General features: G+C 49.0%; 1 protein-coding gene across 9 annotated transcripts in view; it reads left to right on the top strand.

Moving 5' to 3' along the window:
* DLG5 (discs large MAGUK scaffold protein 5) overlaps positions 1–24,697 on the top strand; it is a 1,559,980-nt gene that overhangs the window by 840,331 nt on the left and 694,952 nt on the right. For all 9 annotated transcript variants that reach the window (XM_069610999.1, XM_069611004.1, XM_069611003.1 and 6 more), the window contains one exon: positions 11,933–12,077. In XM_069610999.1, the coding sequence (XP_069467100.1) occupies positions 11,933–12,077 (145 nt within the window). The remainder of the gene's footprint in view (positions 1–11,932; positions 12,078–24,697) is intronic.

The following is a 24,697-nucleotide window of genomic DNA, read 5'->3' as shown; positions in this document are numbered from 1 at the left end:
CTCGAACCTCGGAGTTGGATCCCCTCCAAGATCTTGAAACACCAGCAGTAGACTACCTGCATTCTACAATCACCCAAGCCTTTAAGGAAGCTGTTTCTCACCTTCAAAGGGCTAAAGAACAATACAAGAAAGGAGCAGATCAACATCGGAAGGAAGCCCCTCACTATCAAGTAGGGGATCAAGTCTGGTTATCCACCAAATATCTATCTCTAAAAGGGCCACGCACATTCAACCCAAGATACCTTGGTCCCTATTCCATCACTACCATAGTAAACCCAGTAGCGGTCAAGTTGGACTTGCCCCCGCACATGAAGATACATCCGGTCTTCCACGTCTCTCTATTAAAACCCGTGCAACCTCAAACCCGACTAACCAAATCTCCAAAACCTATCCTAGTGGATGGAGAACTCGAGTTTGAAGTCAAAAGCATTCTGGACTCCAAGATCTCCAAATCTAAACTATTCTACCTAATTGACTGGAAAGGCTACGGCCCCCAAGAGAGATCCTGGGAACCTGCTGAATATGTCCACGCTCCTCGCCTAATCAAAAGATTTCACCGAACATTTCCTGACAAGCCAAAACCCCCGGAGAAGCCCGGTTTGGGAGGGGCCTTGAGGGGTGGTGCTGTCATGATCTATGCTTCCAAAAGGTCAGGGTTTTCCCAACTCCCTTGGAAGCAGATCCATAACCCAGGTTCCGAGTGCCAACCAGTCCCAATTGGGACCTTTTGGACCCAGTCCTGGCGCCAGTGGCACCAGGCTCATAAATATGCCCAGTCCCAGCGCTGGAAGCGCCGGGCTCATAATGCTTGGGTGGACTTACCTTCAGCAGACCATGCTGCTTACTTGCCTGCCAGTTGAGCCTCTGATCCTCTTCTGTTTGGAACTACTTTTCCTGTTGGGTGGGGCTGGAGCCACTCCCTAGATTCAGAACACTGGAACTCTTCTGGAAGGCAGGAACTCTTTTCTTACCAGGAACTCTTTTCTTACTTAGGCGTGGCTGTGGAAGGAGACACCTAAGCACTACAGGAGGCTATTTAAACCACACCCGGTGGATGAATCTTGCTTTGCGTTATTCTGCAACCTCTGCAGCAGAACGCTCATCGTGTCTTCTGCATCCGGTCCTGGGCCTAAGGAAAAAGGCTTACCATCCTGAATCCAGTCTTCAGCAACACCTATAAAGACAAGAAAGAACAGGTTAGCATTCCGGCATCTGAAAGGCAAAGGCTTACCATCCTGAATCCAGTCTTCAGCAACACCTATAAAGACAAGAAAGAACAGGTTAGCATTCCGGCATCTGAAAGACAAAAGTTTACCAACTCTTTGCACGCTCCGGAGGCCTTCGGCGCTGCATCCCGCATCTGAAAGACAAAACAAGGTGCGTTTAAAGACATTGGGGAACTTTAATACTCACGTGCCATTACTCCTTTCCACATCTAATCCAGTGGGTATTCCGGCACCCTGCAGCCGCTCCGAACTCGTACCTGCAAAATAAAAAGACAGTTAGAGCGCATAGTGAAGCAGGCAACAAGCGCTTACTTACGTGCTTCCAGGCGCTTCTATTCATCACACGGGCTCCATCTTCAACTCACTTCAGCCCGTCATCCGCCATCGCCGGAACCCTGCAAAACAAGAGACATCATTACTAAAGACTTTAAAGACATTTGAATGACTCGAAACTTACCGTTCGTGCAGTAAACGACGGACAGCAGTCCTCTGAAGTCAAGAGGCCTGCGCTACCTATCCAGTGAAGAAACTGGTTACAGCACCCTGCCCCGAGGCAGATGGAGAGCTCGGCATTCACTTACCTAAGGTGAGAGCGTTAACCTTTGGGGGTCTACAGGAGAGGAGAAGAGGAAAGAGATAGGGACACCCCAATAACCCCAGTTCATTAACCCCATATTTTCTATCTGCAGACATCTTACTCTACGCGTCAGGCATACAGTGCACAGAGGTCCAGCCCAAAGAGCCAACCGGGTGCTACACATCACCTTTGAAGATACGGTAGTCGCCCAGTCAAGACCGGCGCCTCTGCGAGAATCAGGTGAGCGTTACACCGGCGTCTGGTCAAGAAGTATCATGTCGTCCGCGTATAAGATTCGTGATACCTCAGTGTTACCTATTTTCGGGGAAAAGCAGCAGACGGCTACTTCCGATTCTTTAAAGTCCCCTAAGAAAGCCACAAACCAGGCCGGAGCCAAGGGACAACCTTGCTTGACGCCTCTTTCTGCTGGGATTTCTTTAGAAAGTATGCCTTGTCTGTTCAGACGGATGCAGAGAGATGTCTTGGTGTGGAGCGCTATTATTGGATCTAAAACTTCTTCGAGGCAGTTCCAGACTTTTAGCTTTTTCCATAGGAGCGCACTGTCCACCTTATCAAACGCCTGGGTCTATGAATGCAGCGTAAACAGTTGGTGATCACCGTTTTATTTTTGCATTGGGAATGTTTATAAGGGAGTATGTTTACAGAGGTACTGCCGTTCTTTTCAAAGCCCATCTGAAAATGGTTGATGCAGGGAGCCGTTTTTGCCCAACTTTGAAAGTGCTGTAGTAAGAGATTTGCAAATAGTTTTCCCATAATATCCAGGAGTGCTATGGGACGGTAATTTGCCGGCTCTTCCCTGCTTCCTTTCTTGAAGATCTGGACGACCGTTGCTTTGGTCCATGACGCTAGGATCTGTCTACTGTCTCTGCAGTGGTTGAACAGGAGACTGATAGTCTGTCAATTCATTTATGTAGCTTTTTAGGTCAATGTTGGTGAGGCCGTCGGGACCCGGCACTCTTGATGTTTTGAGCTTTTGAATGGCTGAGCTTATGTCTGCTTTTGAGGAGAGGTCAATCCAGGGAAGCAGATCGATCTCAGGGTATAATATCTCGGTGGTCGGCGGGGCTGCGAAGAGATCTGTGAACAATTTGACCCATGCCGATTCTGTGACTGAATTTACCATGTTGGATCCCTGGTTTCCCCGTGAGGTGTTGATTAGGGCCCAGAAGTCGCCTGATTTTTTTTTTTTAGTCGACAGGGTTCTCAGCATTGTTTCAGCGTCGTTTTGATATAAGTCAGCTTTGCGTGATATAAGCCATGATTTGTAGATTTTTTGTTCTTTGGACCACATTTCTCATGCCATATTGTTGTTTTCAGCTTTTACTTTACGTTTTAATTTTCTCAGAGCCCTTTTTTTCCCGCTATTGGTTTGTCATATACATGGTTGAAGTTGACTGCAGGTTCCTTGCCCTCTTTCCTCCGTTTGGCCTTATACTTGATCAAAAGCAGGATATAGTTTGGCCTTGGTGTAGTCTTGGTACTTGCCGAAGCGTCCCCTACTGCGGCATAGTGATGTCATAGCTCTTACACTTGCTGCTGTCAAGCACAGCCGGGTTTGCTGAGTGGTGGCCTCGACTGAGGCTGGGTAGCATTTGGTTTGGTGAGAATTGGAGGACCATGCCATGGATAGCATGTTATGATCGCTTGCATTTGTTTTTAGCACCTGGAAGTGTTCGATTTCTGAAAGCATGGCACTGGAAACAAAAATGTAGTCCAGGGTGGCAGTTGAAGTTCCCCTTTCCCATGTCGGAATCTGTGTGTGCCAATCCTTGATCCAAGCGGCATTGTGGACGTTTCTGGAGGTCATCAGACTCATCCACGCTCGACCTATTTCTTCTGTTGGCGAAGGAAGGACAGTTCGTACAAGTTGGTCTTTTGGGTGTACGCACTTTGAATTCATGTCCCCACTGATGATTATGAGTGTGATATTCCATTCAATTACAATAGCGTCGATGGTTTCAGCCACTGTTTGACAGAAATCTATGGCCGGTGTTTTTTGGGGATTTCAGTAGATGGTTATTATTGCGACATGTGTCGATGACCAAGACTCTGTGGCGTTAGAGAAGCCATTCCAATGTATAAAGACAGCCAAAACCCTAATAAGATCCTGTAATCCTCTTGACGATTTTCAGGTCCTGACCCGTCCGAACTGCGATGAGTAAGCCTGATGACGGACAACCCATAAGGCCTTTCACAGCTGGTGAGGTCTCAATTTCAATGCCGTATATTGATGGTTTCTCAAGAAGCCAAGTCTCTTGGAGGCAGAGAATATCGAATTGTCCTAGGTCCTCACTGTTGGGATCAGTTAGATGGGCGTGGCCTCTGGTGTTCCATGAGGCTAGGGTCATTGCATTTTGAAGAGGAGGTTTATTTGCTGTCTTCGGTGATTGCTATCTTTTGCGATTTGGAATCCGGGCCCCCTTTAACCATTTCCAAGGGCCTCATGACGTTGCTTCTTTCCTTTCACCGATAGGTGTGTCACTAGGTCTCATTGTCGGCGATTCCTGTCTGATGTTTCTGTAACTGTCGGTTCTGGCTCGGCGTGGAGAGCGTTCTCTAAGACTTTGTCTTCTTTGGTATCCATGTTGCCTATCATTACTTGAATGGAAAGGTCTTGATCTGGTCCTTTCTTTAGCATCTTGAGAGTGAAATGCCTCCATTGTATCAGTCGAGTATTTGCGATGGTTCTAGTCTGTTGTCTCCCCAAAGTGGGCCTTCAGCTCTGCTCTTCGGGAGTTATGATAGTCTGCTAATTTGGGATCGTATTTCCTCGTGTTCACGATATGTGCCTCCAGTTTTGTTTTTTTTTTTGCACGGTACCTGGGCTTTTTATTTCAGATAGTAGAAAGCCAGCTAGTTTTAGCTCTCTACCAGCCTCCAATGTCAAGTCTTGAATTGCAGTTGCCTTGATGTGTAGATAAGCTTTGGCCTTGTTTTCTCTATGGTACGGCTCGATCAGCTTAAAGTCTTCCGTCTTTAGCTTTTTTAGGGCAGTTGTGCTTGCTGCTGTTCTCAGCACTGATTTTCGGTTTAGAACCATATATTTGTCTTTACTTGAGGCCTGTTCTAGTTTGAAAAGTCGAGTTTTTTTCTCGATAGTCGCACCAGCCTCTGTTTTTTCTGAGGGTCTATTTGTGTTTTGGTAATGCTTGGTCAGACTGGGATGACGCGACTGCTTGACTGGTGCTTCTGGTACTGGTTCTGGTGAGGTTAGTAGTGCTGATGAAGACATAGACTTTTTGTGTTGTCGAAGCTTGTGATCAGTTTTCTGTTGGAGAGTTCCAGTTGTTGGCTGACGGAACTGAGGGCAGGCTCGTTGTCCTTTGAATGCCTGTAGGGGTCCTCTGACCTTCTTTCATCACGACACTGTTCTAGATGCTGAGATAGATTTGTTATGAGGCTTGATTCCATGAATTCGCTCACGGTTTTGGGCGATTTGGTATGGTCAATTGACATGGCCGTTTTGCTCGTTGATGGGCTAAGACCTGCAGCCGTTGTGGTAGATTGGACATCGAGGATTCTGAGGTTGAGTATGGGTCGTGTTAGGAATTGTCTCACATTTCCTGTTTGATCTTTCTCTGATAATTTTAAGGCTTTCTTTCCTGTTCCCAGCCCGTGTAGGGCTCCAGTAGCCTGTGCTGATGATGAATTTGTCTTCAATTGCGTTTGATTAATTTTTGAAGCCGGTTTAGGTTGATTATTAAATATTGGTGCAGTTTCCTCCCTGCATCTACTCTGGGTCGTCTGTGTAGATTTCTGCGCAGACAGTCCAGCTGCTGCTTCTTTTTGTCCGGGCGGGTCCGTGCTGGTTTCAGGCTCCACCTCGTGCATGTCCCTTTTTCTTTGTGATGTCATATTTCAAGTCTATAGCTGTTATAAATCCTTCCAGGAACGTTAGCTTAGACTGAATAAGTGCTAGCGTTGCTGTGTTATCCCTGGAGGTATCACTTATGGTCTCATAAAGTTTGCAGAAGGGGGCCATTGCAATTGTTATGGCTGACATGACTGTTGTCATGTCCCGTCTGTTAGGAGAGTCTTTTTGCATATATGATGGGAGTTCACTGAGCCTTCTGTTGTTCAATGGCGTAGCTGTGCGCTCTGCGCATTGTGGGTTTGTGGCTGATCGCCGGATTCTATCTGAACTAAGGCCAGCCTCACCTGACTGATACGACCTGGGTGAGGATTTCCAGGGGCCGGTGTCGTCATGTCCTCGAGGAAGCAAGTCAATTATGGATTCTGGAAGACTTGGTGGGAGGTTTAAGCTTGGGAGGTGGATTTTTGCCCAAGGTTGCAGACTCGTTGCTCTTTCTTGCGGGTAGACTTTCGGATGCAGTAGCGCAAGTATCCCCGGCATATCCTGTGGCTGTACCAGGGGATCTATTGCAGGTGCTTCATTAGTGTTGTCTGTTGTCAATTCAGGTTGAGTGGTTGTCCATGCAGCAGTGATATTTACCGGCCTATCATCTGGCTGTCGGATTACTTCGCCCACCAGGATGTCAGTTTGTTTATCTAAGTTTGGACAGTGGAGGGGTTTCTTCCAGGGCTTCCAAAATTTCCGCGTCTGAGGGCTCGGTATCGGTGGGTAATTTCCGTTTGCCTTGTGTTTTGAAAAAGTTCAACAAGGCGTTATAGAGCAAAGGGGTTGGTAAGCTGTTTTTTCCAGGACCCTGTTTTTTACTGGTGGTTTGGCTGTCGGTGCTTGGATTCGCTGCAGTCTCTTTTTGTCCTAGTTCTGCCTTTTTTTTTTTGTGCAGTTGTATTTTCTTTGGTGCCGTGTGTAGGAGGCATGTGAGATTTGCCCCTTCCTCTTTTTTCGTATGGAATCCTTTTTCTATTTGCAGGAAGTACAGGGTTTCATTTAATGGTGTCAGCCGGAATAGGATCTTGAATGAGGTCCAAATCTGAGTCAGCTGCTGGTGGTCCACTCTGATTTGTATGCCCCATGTTTGATTCTTGGGCAGGTGGTTGGTTCATTTCGGCCAGTAGCTCATGTGTCCGCCTCGGGGTCTCGACTGGGATCTGGACAGTCAGAGTAGAGACCACGTCACTAGGAGTCAGTGAGGAGACTGGAGGCTCTGATGTTTTTTCTAGCGTCTGATCCTTGTCTGAGTTATTGGTTTTAGAGGAGGCATTCTCTGCGCACGCATGTACAATGGCTATTGCACTGATCCTGGCGGGTGTTGCCCTGTGCGGCTCCTGTGCAACAGGGTTACCAGGCCGACTGTTGTGTTGTCCAGGCCCAGGGACCGGGTTCGTCGGAGGCAGTCGTGAGACTGGGGCACTTTCGATGGTCATGGCCAACAGGCTGAGCGGCTGCACGCCACAGCTCTGTGCCTCTGCCGCTGGGCGAGTCAGGTTTGAGAGCCGGGTCGCTCCCCTCTACCTGGGCCGCTGCCCCAAGACCCCATGCGAGGGGTCCTCCGACCCACTCGCGAGTCGGGCCACTGCCTAGGCGATAAGGGGGAGGTCGGCACAGGCGGTCGAAGCAGAGAGCGCCTGCGATGTTTGAGCTCCTCCCACCGAGCACGGCATGAGAAGCCGTGTTGGAGATGTCTCGGACGGGCGCGGTGGTGCCAGCGGTCCGCTACCTGTTCCCGGTGAGATCTTTGAGTTCTTCTCTGAAATGGGTAGAAATCTTCGCACAGTTTCTCCTGTATTAAAGGGTTCTGGTAAAGGTTGCAAAGGTTGTAGTAAAGCTGAAGGTACGGGGGCGTCAGATGTTCTGTTCGATGCAGGTGTGGGAATTGGCATACACAGGTTGCCGGGTTGCTTCGGAGTCATGTTTTTTTTTTAACGTGACTCCTGAGGCAGCGTTGCCAGGGTCGTCCTCCATTTTCAACGGGCACGGGCCGGGGTCGAGTTGTATATAGGGTTATGAACGCTGGTGTGGTCTCCCCCGCTCTAGCCCAATTGAGGTTTTCACAGTGTGAATTTCCGTGTAGATATTTGCATAGATATGTGGATATGTGTGTGGTACTCGTGTTTTCAAATAAGTTCAAAATGTTCACAGTGTTCAGCGATACACACAGAGCACAGTCTTAGATTCGTTCGCCTACCTCGATGTCTGGTTGCTCAAGATACGAATCAGAGGCCCCCAGCCCCATGCTCCCTGCTGCGGACTGAAACTCTGCACGAAACTCTGCACGAAACTCTGCGCGTGCTCTGCGCTTTAGGGGTCTTTTTAAAAGGAGTTGGCCTTTTCTTCCCTTAAAGGCACAATCTACAATCCATGGGGAAATGGAAACAAAAAAAAACGAAGAACGCCGAGTGTGGCTGCAGCTCCTCACTGTGAACTCTGCTGCAGACAAACTCTGCACGAAACTCCGTTCTGCCATATATGTTGGGTCTCTTTTCATTTCTTGTCTTTGTTGGACTAGAACTTCCTCTTCAATCTCAGTCCTTGTTTTTTGCATGACTGTTATCTGAATATTCTTTGGCTCCCACTTTTATGCTGTTCTCTCTCATTCTGAGCCACTTATCTTTTTCATATTTCAAGAGAAATTGGCCATTTAGTCTGTGTATTAGTGGCTGTGCCATTTTGAGTTCAGCTGGGGTCATGCCTGTATTATCATGTGATGTTGTGCGATATTGATGCAGTACTTTGCGCAAAGCTTGTTGTAATGACATGTTATCTGACTGCTCTTTGTGCCGTTTTCTTGATTGTCGCCATTAAACTTTCTACCATGCCATTGGCCTCTGGTCATAGGGGGGGTATCTTTGGATGTGTGAAACCAAGGTGATCAGTTAGTCTCCTAAAGTCATTGTGGTCCATTGTCTGATTTGACTGTTTTTGGAATGCCCCACGCACTAAATACCTCCTTATCATTTGAGCTGCTGTTTTGAAGTTAGTTTACATTACGATCCCGTTGATTGGGAATCTTGAATATTTAGAAGTCTTCGGCCTCTGATATATTGTCTCAGGCAGGTCCATGATCTTTAAGGATATCCGTGAATTTGCCTTTGCTGTCATTTTGACATGTTTCAGAGTTTGCAATCATTATTTAAACTCTGTCGTTGATGTTGGGAAACCAATCTTGCAAGTCTTTTGGCTGACTCTGGAACATAGCCTAAATAACGTAATATGTGAACCACACCCCGGTGGCTTTCATGGGTAATATCCACTATGGTCTTCCTTAGTGCAGCAGGTTCTTTGGAAGTGTAGAGAGTAATCAGGCACAACATGTATCACTGCAAGGCCTATTAGTTCTGGGACGTTGGGGCCAACTTGTTGAACTACATATCTTTGTATTCCGTCCACCTATTGTCCTTGTTAAGGCCAATGGATACTTGTATGGTATGATCCTTTCGTGACGCAGTGGATATGTCCATCAGGGAGACTATGGGCGGCAATGCTTTCTCTGTCAAATATATGCATCACCCACATTTGACATTGGTAGCGGAATATGAAATGCTGTATCTCTGGAGAAGTAGTGGAAATGTTCAGACTCCCACACAGCAGCCTGGCTTTCCTTTAAAGGTTGAGAGTAAGCAAGTTCAGTATTGGAAAGAGCTTTATTTGCATGCATCACTATTGCTTTTTCCTGCAGAGTGTTTACACGATTTTGAGCAAGTATGGCTCCCAAACCCACCTGGCTAACATCAACTGTAACTACCATACATAGGGAAGGATCAAAATATGCTAAGTGGTGAGCATTTATGAGTGCGTGTTTAATTGACTTAAATGCATTCTGGCATTGAGGAATCCACCGGAATCAATTCTCTTACTTTAGAAGGTGACTGAGAAGTTGGGTGGTGGTCACGTATTCAAGAATATACCTTGAGCAAAATTCGTCTGTGCCAAGCAATTATTTAAATTCAGCCGTGTGGCAGGATGGCTTGGACGTTCCTTGCCATCTTTGGAGAAGAGGTGACAGTTGAATGCGAGATGTTCCTTATTTAGTTCACATTTGTCAAGTTGAGCAGGAAGCCTGCCTCAATTAGGGTTTGGCATACTTTTGGAATAGTTTGATCATCTTCTGCTTACTTGGGTCCAAATATTAGGATATTGTCATTGTATTTGAACTATTTGAGAAATGGGAGCAGTAAGCAACAAATAGTCCGATGGAAGATTTCTGCAGCAGAGGATTTGCCAGATTTTAGTATTTTTTTGCATAATAAGGTGGTGTGTCGCAAATGTGGTGATTGGTCGGGAGGCTAAATGGAGAAGTTGTTGGTGGTATCCCTGGCTGAGGTCTAATTTGGTAAATCGTTGGTGCGACCTATGACCCTGTTTTAATTGTTTGGGCTCAGATGTTTTGCAGTTTTATGGCAATGTTCTGGATGTATATTACTCAGTGCATTTGGGAACCACTCCCAGTGGGGAGACTGACGGTGTGGAACCTGTCGCTACCTCAGTTATGTTCGCTGCACAGAAGCTGTCCAGTTCCACTGTCACTTTGTGTTGTAGATGAAACCCTACGCATCGTGGATGCCTGTGTAGCCGAAACATAGGTCTGTCGAAATGTTCAAGTCCTGTCACCAGTTGGGGGGGGGGGGGGGAACTTTTGCAGTGATATTGTTGTATGTTGGGAGGAAGTTTGTTCCTGGGTGGACATTGGGAATGTGACTTCTGAGGCTAAGGTGCCTTGCTTTTTTGAAGCAAAGAAGACATTGGCTGATTTTTGAGATTTATTTTTATGGAATTGGTGGGCAGAGATATGTTGTAACGTATAGGAGAATTGAAGTGGTTCTGTCGCACTCCATTGAAATATTCTAGCCATGGGATAATGTGGTGTTTTTGAGAAGGCAGACTTGTTCTTCATTCATAATATTGACGGTAGCACATGTGTCAGTGATTTATGGATAATCTTGACCCTGAATGTGTAGAGTGAGGTTTGGGAAGGTTTCTGCATCAGTATCTTCTGTCATAAGGTATAGGTACTCATGAGGTTCTTATGTTGTCAGTGGGCCAATGTCGACTTCATGTGCACCTTCCTGGGTCTCTTCCACCATCATGTCTAGTATCACCTGTCGCTACAAGCTTTATTTCCTGGGCATTGTGTGGGAAAGGTCGTCCAATTCTGCAGACAGAAATGACCAAGTCGTGCTCTTTTGCTGCTTTGTTGGCCCGTGGCAGGACAAAAAGGACCTTTGTGAGGAAGGAAGGAGAATCCACTCGGTAGCATAGACACAGATAATTGGATGTCCTTGGAGCAAATCAGTTTGTTGGGTGGATGTAATGTGAGTGCATTGGTTAGTGCTACAATTTCAGGTTTGTTCAAGGCTTCCGTAGTAACTTCTTGGGACGCACTCATAGATCCTGGCTAAGTCTAGTATTTCATGTAGAGGGTAATGTTTTTTTAATATGGTGTTTCCTAAAGGTAGAGGCGGTGATGCCTTTCATTTCTGAAAAGTCAAATTTCTTCTTCGTCTGAAAAGCCGTTGAACTAGCTCTGTGTGTGTGTGTGTGTGTGTGTGTGTGTGTGTGTGTGTGTGTAAAGAGAGAACGAGAGGGGGCAAAAGAGAACGAGATGGGGGAAGCGAGAGTGAGGGGGTGGATGGTAGGGATAGATCAGGTAGGAAGTGGTGGAAAGGAATAGAGAAACCGGAGAAGAGGAGGGAGGCAGACTGATTGCAAAAGACACTGATTGTGAGGGGGACTGCTATTGTGAGACGGGGGGGTTGCTATTGCGAGTGGGAGGGGCACTGTGTTTGCGATACTGCACTACGATTGTGAGAAGAGGAGACAGTTTGCGGGATGCTGAGAGTGCTTTAAAGAGACCGATGGATACAAAGAGAGACAGACACAGGGAGGTAGAGGCACCCCACACCGCAACCGTATTAAATTCAGTAATTAAGAAGCTCTTAGTGAAGACCAAAGCATCTTTCAATTTTGACCTTCACTAAGATCACTAATAAGTCTTGAGAAGGAACCTTTCGTATCTCTTGGCTTCTCTTGCACCATCCATGTTTACGTTCTTGGAATTCAACTGATAAAAAAACCAAGTTAACCATCAATCTGATAGCGATTTGTCATTAACTTAATTTCTTTTATGTGTTCAGCTTTGAAACTGGATAGCCCGGTCTCTTTGGGTCAGCAATTGTATAAAACTGTAGCCTAATTTTGGAATCAAAGTCTTTAATACTTGTGTTTTTTATATTTGAAAAGGCACAGTACCAAGAAGTTTGGCGCCATGTGCAGCTGTCACTGCAGTCCTGAGAAACCCAGTATACACAGCTTGGAGTCACAGAGTTCATGGGAATAATAGCCCATCGGTGGCCAGTGAGGTTTACTATCAACACCTGCATCCCAGGTAATGTTCATCTAGAAAGAAAGATGTTTTAATAGGGCCAATTTCTAGGACCCTAATGTATCAACCTTTTGGATTTACAAGCAGTTTCCTTTGTGTTCCTGACTCTTTTAGTAATTCAACGAGAATATTAACTGGCTTAAAGGTACAGTTCTAGTTTACGACGTAATAAGGGAAGACCAAACAACATATCTGTAAAATAAATATACTGTTCCGTCCCCTCCCCTTTCCTCCATACTGCATGGGCATCCCTCGCGAGGGACGGGAGACAGAACCCTTTTCACCAGAAAAACCCTTCTTCCACTTTAAGTTTAGATGCGCGCAAGGGTGCGGCCATGAGAGCAGGTGCTGCCCTGACTCCGCCACCACATCTCAGTCCCCTTTTCCGCGTCTACGGGAACGGGCTGAATTCACCAGCGCTCCTGGGTTTGGCTTCGGCCATGTAATTCCACGCGCTGATACTTCTTATCCTGCGATGGGCTCTTCCTGACTTAAGACCCCCACGCCCTCTGACTACAGTGCCTTGGCCCGACCACTTCTGGCAAGCTTGTACCGCGTGCAACGCACTTTCCTCAAGGTCTCTGAAGAATAGACTGGCCAGGTGGAGGGAGCTCTACCACAGATTGCTTCCAGAGGGCTTAAAGGACTTTGTCTATCATTGATCTAAGCCCAAGGGAGGGCCGCTCTTTTCCAGTGCACCCCGCAAGGGAGTCTCCTTCAAAAAGGACTCGCCCACACAGGAGGGACCGCCTTGGTCCTGGTACCAGCACAAATACTGAGGCTGTATCAGCTACCGGCCGCCAGGCCGAGGGGTCAGTAGATCCTCCCGGTGACAGCACTGAGGGACCGGAAGGTTCATTTACCGGGTCTTCACCCGAGGGGCTTTGCATCATGTCCAAGGGGGTGCCTTTACGTAGTTCTACCGGCAGATCTGCCAGGGACAAACGCCTACCAGGCCTCGGCCTGAGGAACAGGAGTCTTGGACGTGGCGGGCCCAGTGAGCCGAGCTTAACGACGCAGGCACGCGGAAGGCAGCTAGACAGAATGGCTGCTGCACCAGAAAATCCAGACCTCAGGCTGACGCCCCTCCAGGGAAGGCAGGTGAAGGACAGTGTGTCGAGGTGACTGGTGTCAACCAGGTATGTGGCCTACAGCTTAACCTTCCTTCGTGCAAGGCAGGTTCCCACTGTGGCCATACGGGCAGGGCACGCAACGGCTCCAGCAGCTGCCTGCTACCCAGTCAGTACCCCATACCATCAACCGAGCCTGCGAGGACATGTTCTTTTAAAAGTTCCTCGGGCTCATGAAGTCTCCTCAGATCGGGGTCATCCTCAGGGACGCCATCAGGAACTGCTCCCTCCAATGGCTCTGGCGCCGCAGGCCCCAGTACAGGCCGCTGCGGTCCCTGTTCAGCCTCAACAACCCGCTCTGGCCCTCTAACTGATCAGGCAGGCGGTTCCATACCAGCCCCCGCTGCAGCCTCAGGCTGCGGTCCCCGCACCTCAGCCTTCCATCACTGGGCAGACTCTAAGGACTCTGACCTTCTGATACGTTCCCTGGACGACATGCTCTTTTCGGCACATCTCGCCCATTCAGGCGTTCAAGTGGACACTTGCCGCACATACCTGGCAGCCATTGGGGCATACAGAAACTTCGGAGGAGGAGAGTTTTTCCTCTTCCAATTGTCAAGAGACATTTGACGGGTCTCGCCAGGCTCTACCCGCCCTTCAAGAAGCTGCACCTGTATGTTACCTCAACATAGTCTTTGGTGCCCTGGCGCACAAACCATTCAAACCAATGGCATCCGCGGACATCAGGCTGGTCACCATTAAGACGGCCTTGTTAGTCGCCCTCACCTCGGCTTGCGAAATCCAGGCCCTGGTCGCCTCAGAGCCATACACTACATTTCACAAGGATAAGGTAGGCCTACAGTCGCACCCAGCGTTCTTACCCAAGGTGCCATCCGCATTCCATCTGAACGAAGAAATTGTGTTGCCCATGTTTTTTGCCGAGCCCAGAGACGAGGCACAGAGTTTTATGCACTGCCTTGATGTCATGCGTGCCCTCAAATTCTACCGGGACAGGACCAAGGGCTTCCGCAAGTCGGACGCTCTTTTTGTCACCTTCGGAGGATCAAGACCGGGGTATCAAGCCTCCAAGGCTTCCATAGCCCGTTGGATGGTCTCTGCCATCAAAGAAGCCACTGCCGGCCAACATGCATGCTTAAGTGGTCAGAGCCAAGGCAACGGCCATCGCTTTCCAGTGGCATGTCCCCTGGCAAGCCATAAGCAGGGCGGCCACATGGGCCACCCCTTCAGCTTTCTGCAAGCCACTACTGTTTGGATGCCGGCTCTAGAGCAGACGCAGCTTTCGGACAGGTGGTTCTTAGAAACCTGTTTGCTTTAGGAGGGTCTCCTCCCCACCCTGGGGCTACACTCAGTTGTAATCGTCCATGCAGTGTGGAGTAAAGGGGACAGGGCGTAAGAGTCACTGTAGTGACTAACGTACTCTTAGTCCTTAGTCCCCTTTCCTCCATAAGTCCCACCAACCTCCCCTCTAATAAAACTGGTGTCATTAGGCAATGTTAAATCTATTGTCGACGTGTATATGGGGACTGAGGTGTGGCGCTGGAGGGCAGAGTCAGAGCAGCGCATGCTCCCAGGGCAGCACCCCCGCGCACCTCTAAATTTAAAGGGGAAGAAGGTTTTTTCTGGTGAAAAAGGTTCCGTCTCCCGTCCTTCGCGAGGGACGCCCATGCAGTGTGGCGGAAAGAGGACTAAGAGTACTTTAGTCACTACGGTGAGTAATTTATAATATCTTCATATTTCTGCATAGGAACTAATTACAAATTACTCAATAAAATAACAAAATAACTTTTTAAAATGACAAATACGGACTAGTGTACTTGCAAGATCATGAAATGTAGTTCTGTGCCTATATAGTGCAAATGCACCTCAGTGAGGCTCACTGGCCTCAGCAAGGACTTAGTTCCCTAAGCACAGCGGACATCAATGGCTAGTTGTTATTGAATGAAAATAAGCAAGCAGGCTGCATATGAGGGTCCGCTGACTGGGACAACACTGTGACCCATATGAACTAGTCCAGGTGCAAAGTTGCATTCTCCGCTCCATGATGGAACATTGCAAAGGTAAAAAGTGTCATCACCATCAGGAAAGATCATGGTTCGGTTCTGGATGAGCTAATTCAGTACGGGAGCCCTACAGCCATGGAAGAATGGAGCAGCAAAAAAACTTGCGATGAAGCAAAGCAGTCCAAAAACACGATTGAGATAGCCAGTACTAGACACAATCTCCAGGAATAACGACGACTACCTGGGTGTCCTCAACCAAAAATCTACTATAGTTGACTTGCCCCCTTAGAAGTGAGTTATTAATGCTCAATGAAACGCATAGCATTTTACTTCTTCCAACAAACTCTATTTTAGAACACCTACAAATATTTTTTCATTCCATACCAATGGTCATTAAAGCAAATATATATCAGTGTGTGTATGTATGATCATTGTGTCCTGCCTATCTCCATTCGAAGGATTGTGTACTCCGACATATTCCTTATCTTGATAGATTACTTCCAGTTTGCTGGCCTTGGACATTCTTTTCAGTAGAGGGCGCTGCGCGTCGACATCCCTCGAGTTGGTGTCCCTCGACAGCCTCCGTATCTGCGCCGACGTCATTGTGTGTATAAATGGACTCGCGCAGCGTCCGTTGTTCAGTTCTGTTTTTCCGCTCTTCGTGTGCCTCGGAATCGTGTAGCTCAGTTCTTTATTCAAAGTATATTCTTATTATTCCTCGAAGATATCATCTTCATTCGCTGGCTTCCTCTTCTGAACCATCGACCCCACACTCCGGCTTCAAAAAGTGTCGAGATTGTGGGAAGAAAATGTCGTTGACCGATCCTCACAGGATCTGTTTGTGGTGCCTGGGATCGGAGCATCACTGTTCGGAATGCGAGGACTGTATGTCCATGACGGCGAAAGCCTTGAAGGAGCGTAAGGGGAAGCTAGAAAGAGGTAAGACTCTTAAAACGTCTACTTCTTTGAAAGTTTCCTCAGCAGAGTCGAGACATTTGTCTCCTCGCCGTCATAGGAAACATTCCCGCTCGAGGTCACGAAGTGGTTCCCATCAGTCTTTGAGATCTAAACACTCGAAAAAGAGGCGTCGTAGATCTCCCTCTTCTTCGTCTTACATTTCCCCGGAAAGGGTCACCTGCCCCACGAAACACAACTCTCCAGCTAAGTGGGAGGAATTCCGCAAAAAAATGCTTAGTGTCTTCGAGAAAGCGGTCTCGACCCCCTCGGAGACAGCTAAAGGTGATACCCTGGGTGAAAGACCCGAAAAATCAAAACACTGCGAGTCGTTCCACCCGGCAAAAGAAACTGCCCAAGAGCATCATGAACCCTCGAGCCAAAGGCAGTAAGACCGCGTCATCGATGCCGTCGTCGAAGGTTCCTTCGACTCATAAATCTCCATCGACGCCTTTATCGAAGGGCCGGTCGACCAACAAATCGGTCGAATCTTCGATGCCGCTGTCGACACCGATAAAGGACAGACATACTGCTGTTACTACATCTCTGTCAGGAGACGTACCGAGGGCTTCGACCATTACCTCGAGGATGTCGATAACCTCAACGACTCCGAGTAGGATCCTGATCCTCTCGAGTTCTTCGAGGCCTCTTCATACTTTTTCAACGCCTTTTTCGGTTTCATCGAAGCCTTTCACTTCCGCGTCTACAATTTCGACGTTTTCTCAATCGGTGACTACAAGTTTGGCCCCTTCTGCTTTAGAAATGGGTTTAAACCATACCCAAGGTCAGATTATTTCAGAGCTTTGTCCTCTATATATGAGGAAGGGGAGGATTCTGACTATGAAAGACCCTTTGGGTTACAGAGGACCACTACACCTATACCAGAGGAATTTATCCCTGAAGAGAATAGGTTGAAGGACCTTCAAGACTCTTTTCGTGAGGCAAGTGGTTTAGATACTTCTCCAGAAGTAGAATTCGCTAAACTAGACACAGGGGAACATGCCGTGACCCCTTATAGGGTCTTAATGGCCAGAATAATAGAGTTCATGGGGTGGTCTACACCTTCACCTTCTTTTCAACAGGATGATCTTACGGACATTTTACTTAAGGGCCCACAGGAAGATCCTGTGGTTCCCTTTCATACTGCATTGCAGAGAAAAATATCTGTCAACTGGGAAACCCCTGAGGTTATCCCGGCAGTTAACAAAAAAAACTATCTGCCAAATATAGGGTATCTGCTTCAGATCCTGAATATTTGAGCAAACATCCAACCCCAGAGAGTTTGGTTGTACAAGCAGCAACTTCACCGAACAGTAGATCTGCATAATTATAAGGCTCTCACCACAGAAATCCTAACAGAATGCCTGTCCTCACTCATGCTGACCACAACCGACTTGGATCATCCGGACCACCTTGTGGAAAAATATAACTCCCAAATGACCATTTTACTGGACTCAGTAGCCCCTATGAAACTAAAAAGTATAAGAAAATCTAACCACAAACAAAATTGGTTCTTACCACAGCTAACTACACTAAAGGCCATTAAGCGACGAGCAGAGCGCGCCTGGCGCAAAGACCAAAATTCAGCTAATAGAGTCATCTGGAAAATCCATGCCAAAACATACAAAGACGCTATTGCGGAAGCTAAGCGGACTTATTATAATGACCAAATAGCTTTAGCTGATAATGACACCAAGGAACTTTTTCGCCTTTTTAGGTCCTGGGAAAAACCGGAAGTTTTAAATCATTCAATCATTCCTACCAAAGAGGACTGTGTTAGAACACAGAAAGCTTTCTCTGATAAACTTACATGCGCCCAAGATAAAATTCGGAGGCAATTACATCAACAAACCCTCGAGACAAACTCTATTTTAACTCAAGAGGTAAATTCTAACCATACGATTAACCGTACTGAATCACAAGACGAGGAAAAAAAATCAATGGATACTGGTTTCAAGTTCCCGGAAATCACCTTAGCAGAGATTGAAAACATCATGAGAGCCATGAATCCTACCAGTTGTCCAGGAGATCTGATCCCTTCTAAAATTAGATTAGATAATCAAAACATCTTTGCACCATTTTTGTGCAGATTTGTAAACGCCTCCTTTAGGCACTGTACTGTTCCACAAGTCATTAAATCAGTGGCTGTTACCCCCCTTCTAAAAAAAGCTGGCTTGGATCCTAAAGATGCGGCCAATTATCGTCCAATTACTAATACGCCTTTCTTTTTGAAACTGGTAGACAAGGCTGCTACCTCTCAACTTCAATTATATATTGAAAACACGGGAAGGCTGCACGAGAGGCAATCGGGTTTCCGTCGCTTTCATGGCACGGAGAGTGCCTTGATCGATCTCCAGACGCAGATGTTATCATTAATTGAGAAAGGCAGACTAGGCCTGTTAATATTACTTGATCTTAGTGCTGCTTTTGATCTTTTAGATCACAAGATTTTATTACATAGACTGCGAGACACCGGCGGTTTGGCAAATGAAACTGTCAACTGGGTGAGCTCTTTCCTACAGAGTAGAAGCTCCAGGGTGCACTGGGGCGAGGCCTTCTCAGAAGTAGAGACCATCCTTTGTGGTGTCCCACAAGGAGCTTGCCTGTCGCCCTTGCTTTTTAACATTTATATTGCCCCTCTATGCAGAGAATTGGAGAAGTTGGGCTATTTCTTTACCAATTATGCAGATGATTTCCAGCTGTCAATGGAACTTTCAGGTGACCATCAGGCAGACCAACTTAAACTAAATAAGTTATACAGCGTAATAAAAGATTGGATGACCATAAACTGGCTATGCTTAAATGCAGGAAAGACGGAACTAATGATCTACGGGCCCAATAAACTGAGAGAGGGACTTGCTAAGGCTTTCACTGGCTTCCAGGTGGATGATAGCCTTATTGAAGTCGTTGGCAAAGTAAAAACACTAGGTGTTTATATGGAGGCCTCCTTGGATGCAGGCGCACACGTGGATGCCATAGTAAAAAATACCCACTATCACCTACGAGTATTGCGGCAGGTTGCCCCTCTCATCTCTGAAAACAACCGAGCCAAACTGGTCAGAGCCGTCATCTTGCCACGACTCGACTATTGTAATGCTCTGCTGGGGGGGGCTAGTAGAGAAGATGTACAGCAACTGCAGAAAATCCAGAACGCCTCTGTACGTATAATATACGGTATGAAGAGGCATGAACCCACTTCCAACGCGAGAAGGGAACTACATTGGCTCCCAGTATCAGCTAGGATTTCCTTTAAATTACTGACTTTAGGTCACAAATGCATCTATGGAACTGTTCCTAATTATTTGAAGGATAAAGTCACGATATATCAACCGGCAAGAAATCTGCGCTCTACAACGACTCTAAGTTTGCAGGTGCCAAGGACTAAGAAAGCCCGTGGAAATGGTCGTTCTTTCCCGGTGCTCGTGGCTAAAGCCTGGAATAATCTACCGCTAGGGCTTCGTACAGAGAGCAATCTCCTGGCTTTCCGGAAACTCCTAAAGACAGAACTTTTCATCTAACTTACATCTTTGGTTGTCCTCACTGACCTTTCTGCTTGTGATGGGGCGCTTGGATGCCTTAGGGCTTGTAGCGCTGTAGAAATTCAATAACATAACATAACATAACATACCCTACTATTTCACAAAACGGGGATGACAAAAGGTTTGACGCTATGTCAAAAAAGGTCTTTCGAGGGGATTGGGTCCTCCGACGTATTCCATATCTCTGACATGTAATCACCACAGCTGTGCTGCTTCGGAAACTTTTTTCTGCGTCCTGCGTCGATGACGTCGATGCGCCGTCGTCGAGGACCTCCTCCGACGTCATCCGATGTGATAAGTAGGACGCACGACGCCCGTAGCCTCAGTTCCATTTTTTCCGCGAACGTGTTGCTTCGTGAATCTCGGTTAACGCCTCGACTCTTTGGAGTTCTGTTCTTCTCGGTTCTTCGAACTTGTTCGTTTTTGTGAAAATCCTTCGTGTGAAGATGTCTTCGACCCCGCGTCCGGGCTTCAAGAAGTGCGGGGAGTGTGGGTCCAAGATGTCGGTGACGGACTCGCACGACACCTGCCTCTGGTGCCTCGGGGAGGCCCACGACACGGATGACTATCGACTGCCAGTCGCTCACGTCCAAAGCCTTACGCGAACGTAAGAAGTTGTTGTCGGTAGGTCGGGTGTCCAAGCCCCGGAAGTCGAAGTCTGCGGGGCTTTCGACGGATGATTCGAGGGGTGACTCTCCGCGTCATCGTCGGAAGTCTCGTGGGTCTCCTTCTAGGAGTCGGTCTCGCCACTCCTCAGCCTCTTCGAGGCATTCTCGGAAGCGCCGACCCCGGTCGTCTTCCAGGTCCTCTTTGGAGGACTCTGCCCGGCACGTCGCTTACCCCACCAGCCGTGCGACGCCGGAGGAATGGGCTTCCTTCGGGAAGAAAATGCTTGCGATTCTTGAGTCGCAGGGTACTAAGCCGTCCGCGCCCCCGAGTGGGGTCGATCGTGAGAGGTCGAGAGACACCGCTCGCAAGAGTGGTCGGCACGAGTCACGGGAGAGGTCCCGTACGGACAAGGGGACTCATTCTTGACGTACCCGTTCCAGGTCCCGGTCCTCGACGCGTTCACCTGTGAGATCTTCGAGGACGACATCGACGTCTGAGGCGTCGAGGGCGTCGACAGGCTTTCTCGAGGCTCCGGCTCCGAGGAAGTCGGCGAAGCCGTCGACGCTCAGGTCGTCGAAGGACACGCTCGGGGCTCCGGCTTCGAGGGCTGTGTCGACGCCGCCGATGCTGGTGGCGCTGCATCTGACGTTGACGCCGATTTCCTCGACGCCGATGCCTGTTCTCTCGACGCCGGCGCCGATTCGCTCAATGCCATCGATGCCTTTCGTGTCGGAGGTACCCCGTGGCACGGGGGAACCCCCTAGGAAGGCTCTGGTTAAGAGCAAGTACTCTCGGGTGCCTTCTTTTCGCCACCTGGAATATATTTCAGAGGCGGATGAGGATTCTGATGGCCTGGTTCCTAGTCAGGTTCCAGATGAATTTGTCTCGGGCCATAGTCAGTTTGACGATTTGAGGCAGTCACTGCATGATGCCAGTGGACTGGACACCTCTCCGGAGGTGGAGTTTTGTAGGCCTGAGCCTGGCTCTCATGCCGATTCCTCGTACCGGTGCCTTATGGCTAGGGTTTCTGAGTACTTGGGATGGTCTGCTCCCCCAGGGGAGTTTGTGCAGGATGCTCTAACGGACATCCTTGATGTTGGTCCCCCAACTGACCCGGTACTGCCGTTCCATATGGCTTTACAGAGAAGGGTGGCGGCGGCTTGGACTGCTCCGGAGAGTCTCCCGGCTTTGGGCAGATCCTTGTCGCGAAAATACCATCCAGCCAGTAGCGACCCCTGCTACTTGACCAGGCACCCCACTCCGGAGAGTTTGGTGGTGCAGGCGGCCACGGCCCCGGCAAAACAGGCGTTGTACCCTACCATCCCTCCCGATAGGGACGACAAACGTTTTGATGGCTGGGCGAAGAAAGTGTTTTCTTCTGGTGGTATGGCGCTTCAGGCGGCCAACTCCATTTGTGCCTTGTCTCGTTTCACACACACTCTGTGGAACTGTGTTGCGTTAGCGGCTGAACATATTCCCGAAGGGGACGAACGGGATGGTTTCCTTGCTATGGTCCAGGATGGTAAGGATGCCATGTGTGAGTCCGTTCAGTCGGGTTTGGACTTAGCTGAATGCGTCAGTAGGTCCATGGCGGCGAGCACCGTTATACGCAGGTTTGCGTGGTTGCGGAAGTCGGGTTTGCTCCTGATGTGCAGTCCCGGCTCCTCAACATGCCCTTTGACGGTGAACACCTTTTTGACAGCAAGGCTGACGAGAGCCTTGAGAGGTTGCAGACCTCAAAAGCTGCAGCGAAGTCGTTGGGCGCTGCAGTTCGCCAACCTCCGCCTTTTCGTCCTAGGGGACAGCAGTGGAGGGGTGGTTCCTTTCGCTATTACTCGTCCTTCAGTAAAGCGAGAGGAGCTGGCAGTCAAAGAGGCCAACGCAGGGGTACCGGAGGTGGACAGGGTACCCGTGGTGCCAAGGCCGCTCGGGCAGTTGCCTCTTTGCCCTCAGGTAAAGCCGCAGCCGCTGCCACTCAGTCATGAGGCCATGTCCCATGGTTCGCCGGTTGGGGGAAGGCTGGCGCAGCATCTTGTAGTGTGGCAAGCTATTACTTCAGATGTGTGGGTTCTGGAGATCATAACCCACGGCTACTGTCTTCCTTTTCGGCACAGGCCTCGCGACAATCCACCGGGGAACCTCTTTGCAGAGTCCGGATCCGCAGGAAATTCAAGCCCTGCTAGAGAAAGGCGCCATAGAACTGGTGCCTGTAGCGGAGAGGAACAAGGGATGGTATTCCCCTTCTTTTTTGATTTCGAAGAAAGACGGGGGATTGAGACCCATCATGGACTTTCGCGGTTTGAACAAACTCCTCAGGAAGGACAAGTTCAAGATGGTTACTCTCTCTCAAGTCCTCCAGGCCCTTCAGCTTCAGGACTGGTTGGTGTCACTCGACCTCAAGGATGCTTACTTCCATGTGCCGATCCATCCCAAGCACAAGAAGTACCTGAGGTTCGCGGTTGGCGACTCGCACTTTCAGTTTCGGGTCCTGCCGTTCGGATTGACCTCCGCCCCGAGGGTTTTTGCCAAGCTTAAGGTGGTGGTGGCAGTGCATCTCAGGCAAGGGGGGGATTCACGTCTACCCCTACCTGGACGATTGGTTGATCAGTGGGAGCTCTCCCGAGCAAGTCCTGGATCATCTGTCCGTCACCTGCCACTCCCTTCACAGGCTGGGCTTCTCCCTCAATTTAAAGAAGTCCCATTTGAGGCCAACACAGCGGCTCCAGTACATCGGAGCAGTGCTCGACACTTCCCTGGGGCAGTGTTTTCCTCCCCAGGTGAGGGCTCTTCACATTCAGCAGATGGTGCACAAGTTTCAGCATGCCCAGACGCTCCCAGCGTTCGAATTCTTGGGGTTGCTCGGCCTCATGGCATCCTGCATTCTTCTGGTGCCAGAGGCTCGCCTGCGGATGAGATCTTTGCAGTGGGCACTCAAGACGCAATGGTCGCAGTCCTCCGGCAGGATGTCGGACCCGGTTCAGGTGCCGCCCTCGGTCGCCCGGGACCTTCTGTGGTGGGCCGTCGAAGGCAACTTGATGAAGGGGGCTCCATTTTGGCTTCCCTGGCCGGAGGTGACGATCGTGACGAATGCATCCCTCACGGGATGGGGAGCTCATGCCAACGGGCTGACAGTCAGCGGTCGTTGGTCTCCGTCGGAGTCCAGATTCCATATCAATCTGTTGGAGCTGAGGGCCGTCAGGCTAGCCCTGAAGGCTTTTCTGCCGACTGTGCGAGGAAAGAGTGTCCTGATCCTGACGGACAACACAGTGGCCATGCACTACCTCAACAAAAAGGGGGGGGGCAGGGTCACTTCCTCTGTGCAGGGAGGCGATGCAGCTCGAGTTCTGGGCCATCCAGCAGGAAGTTTCGGTCTCGGCAGGTCATCTGGCCGGAGACGAAAACGTGACGGCGGACGCTCTGAGCATGCAGAGCGCGATCTCTCACGAGTGGGAGTTGGCTTAGGAGATTCTCCTGGAGATCTTCGCCCTTTGGGGGACCCCTTAAGTGGATCTCTTCGCCTCCAGTGTCAACCGGACGTGCGAAAGGTTTTGCTCGCAGGAATTTCCTGCAAAAGGAGCCTTAGGAGACGCGTTCGTGGTGGAGTGGTCATTCCCGCTGCTGTACGCGTTTCCTCCAGTCCCCGTCATCCCGCAAGTGCTGCGGAGGTTACGGAAGTTCGGTTCCCGGATGATCCTCATTGCCCCGGCGTGGGCTCGGAGGACGTGGTACCCGGACCTTCTCGACTTGTCCATCTGCCCTCCACGTCATCTTCCCTACCGAGACGATCTGCTCTCACGGGAGGGGGGTCAGGTTCTCCATCCAGAGGTCAGATCCCTCAACCTTCACGCTTGGCTTCTGAAAGGTTGAGGTATAAGGATTGGGACCTCCCTGAAGACGTGATGGAGGTGTTGCTTTCGGCCCGAAGGCCAGCAACAAAGTCTCTGTACCGTTGGCGTAAGTTCTGCGACTGGTGCAGCGTTCAGAATGTGGATCCTTTTGCATGCGACATCCCCATGGTTCTGTCCTTTTTACTTTCTTTGGCCCACAGGGGCTTGCAAGTGGGTACCATTAAAGGTTGCCTGGCGGCGCTGTCCATCTTTAAGCGCTCGTCTGAAGAGTGTTCCTACTTTAAAATCCCTTTAATTTCACAGTTTCTGAAAGGGCTCACCAATGTGTTCCCTCCGTCACCTTTCCTGGTGCCCGGTTGGGATTTAAACCTTGTTCTTAAGTTTCTTATGGGTGCTCCGTTTGAGCCTTTACATTCTTGCCCTTTGAGGCTGTTAACTCTGAAAACTGTGTTTTTAGTTGTGGTTACTTCCGCTCGCAGAGTGAGCGAGTTACAGGCACTTTCAGTTAAGCCACCCTTCACTGTATTTCACAAGGACAGGGTTGTCCTTAGAGTTCGTCCTTCTTTTCTTCCGAAGGTAGTG

This window comes from Ambystoma mexicanum, chromosome 8, assembly GCF_040938575.1.
Source record: "Ambystoma mexicanum isolate Mex_15411 chromosome 8, UKY_AmexF1_1, whole genome shotgun sequence".
Classification (NCBI taxonomy): domain Eukaryota; kingdom Metazoa; phylum Chordata; class Amphibia; order Caudata; family Ambystomatidae; genus Ambystoma; species Ambystoma mexicanum.
This window is presented reverse-complemented; position numbering and strand designations above follow the sequence as displayed.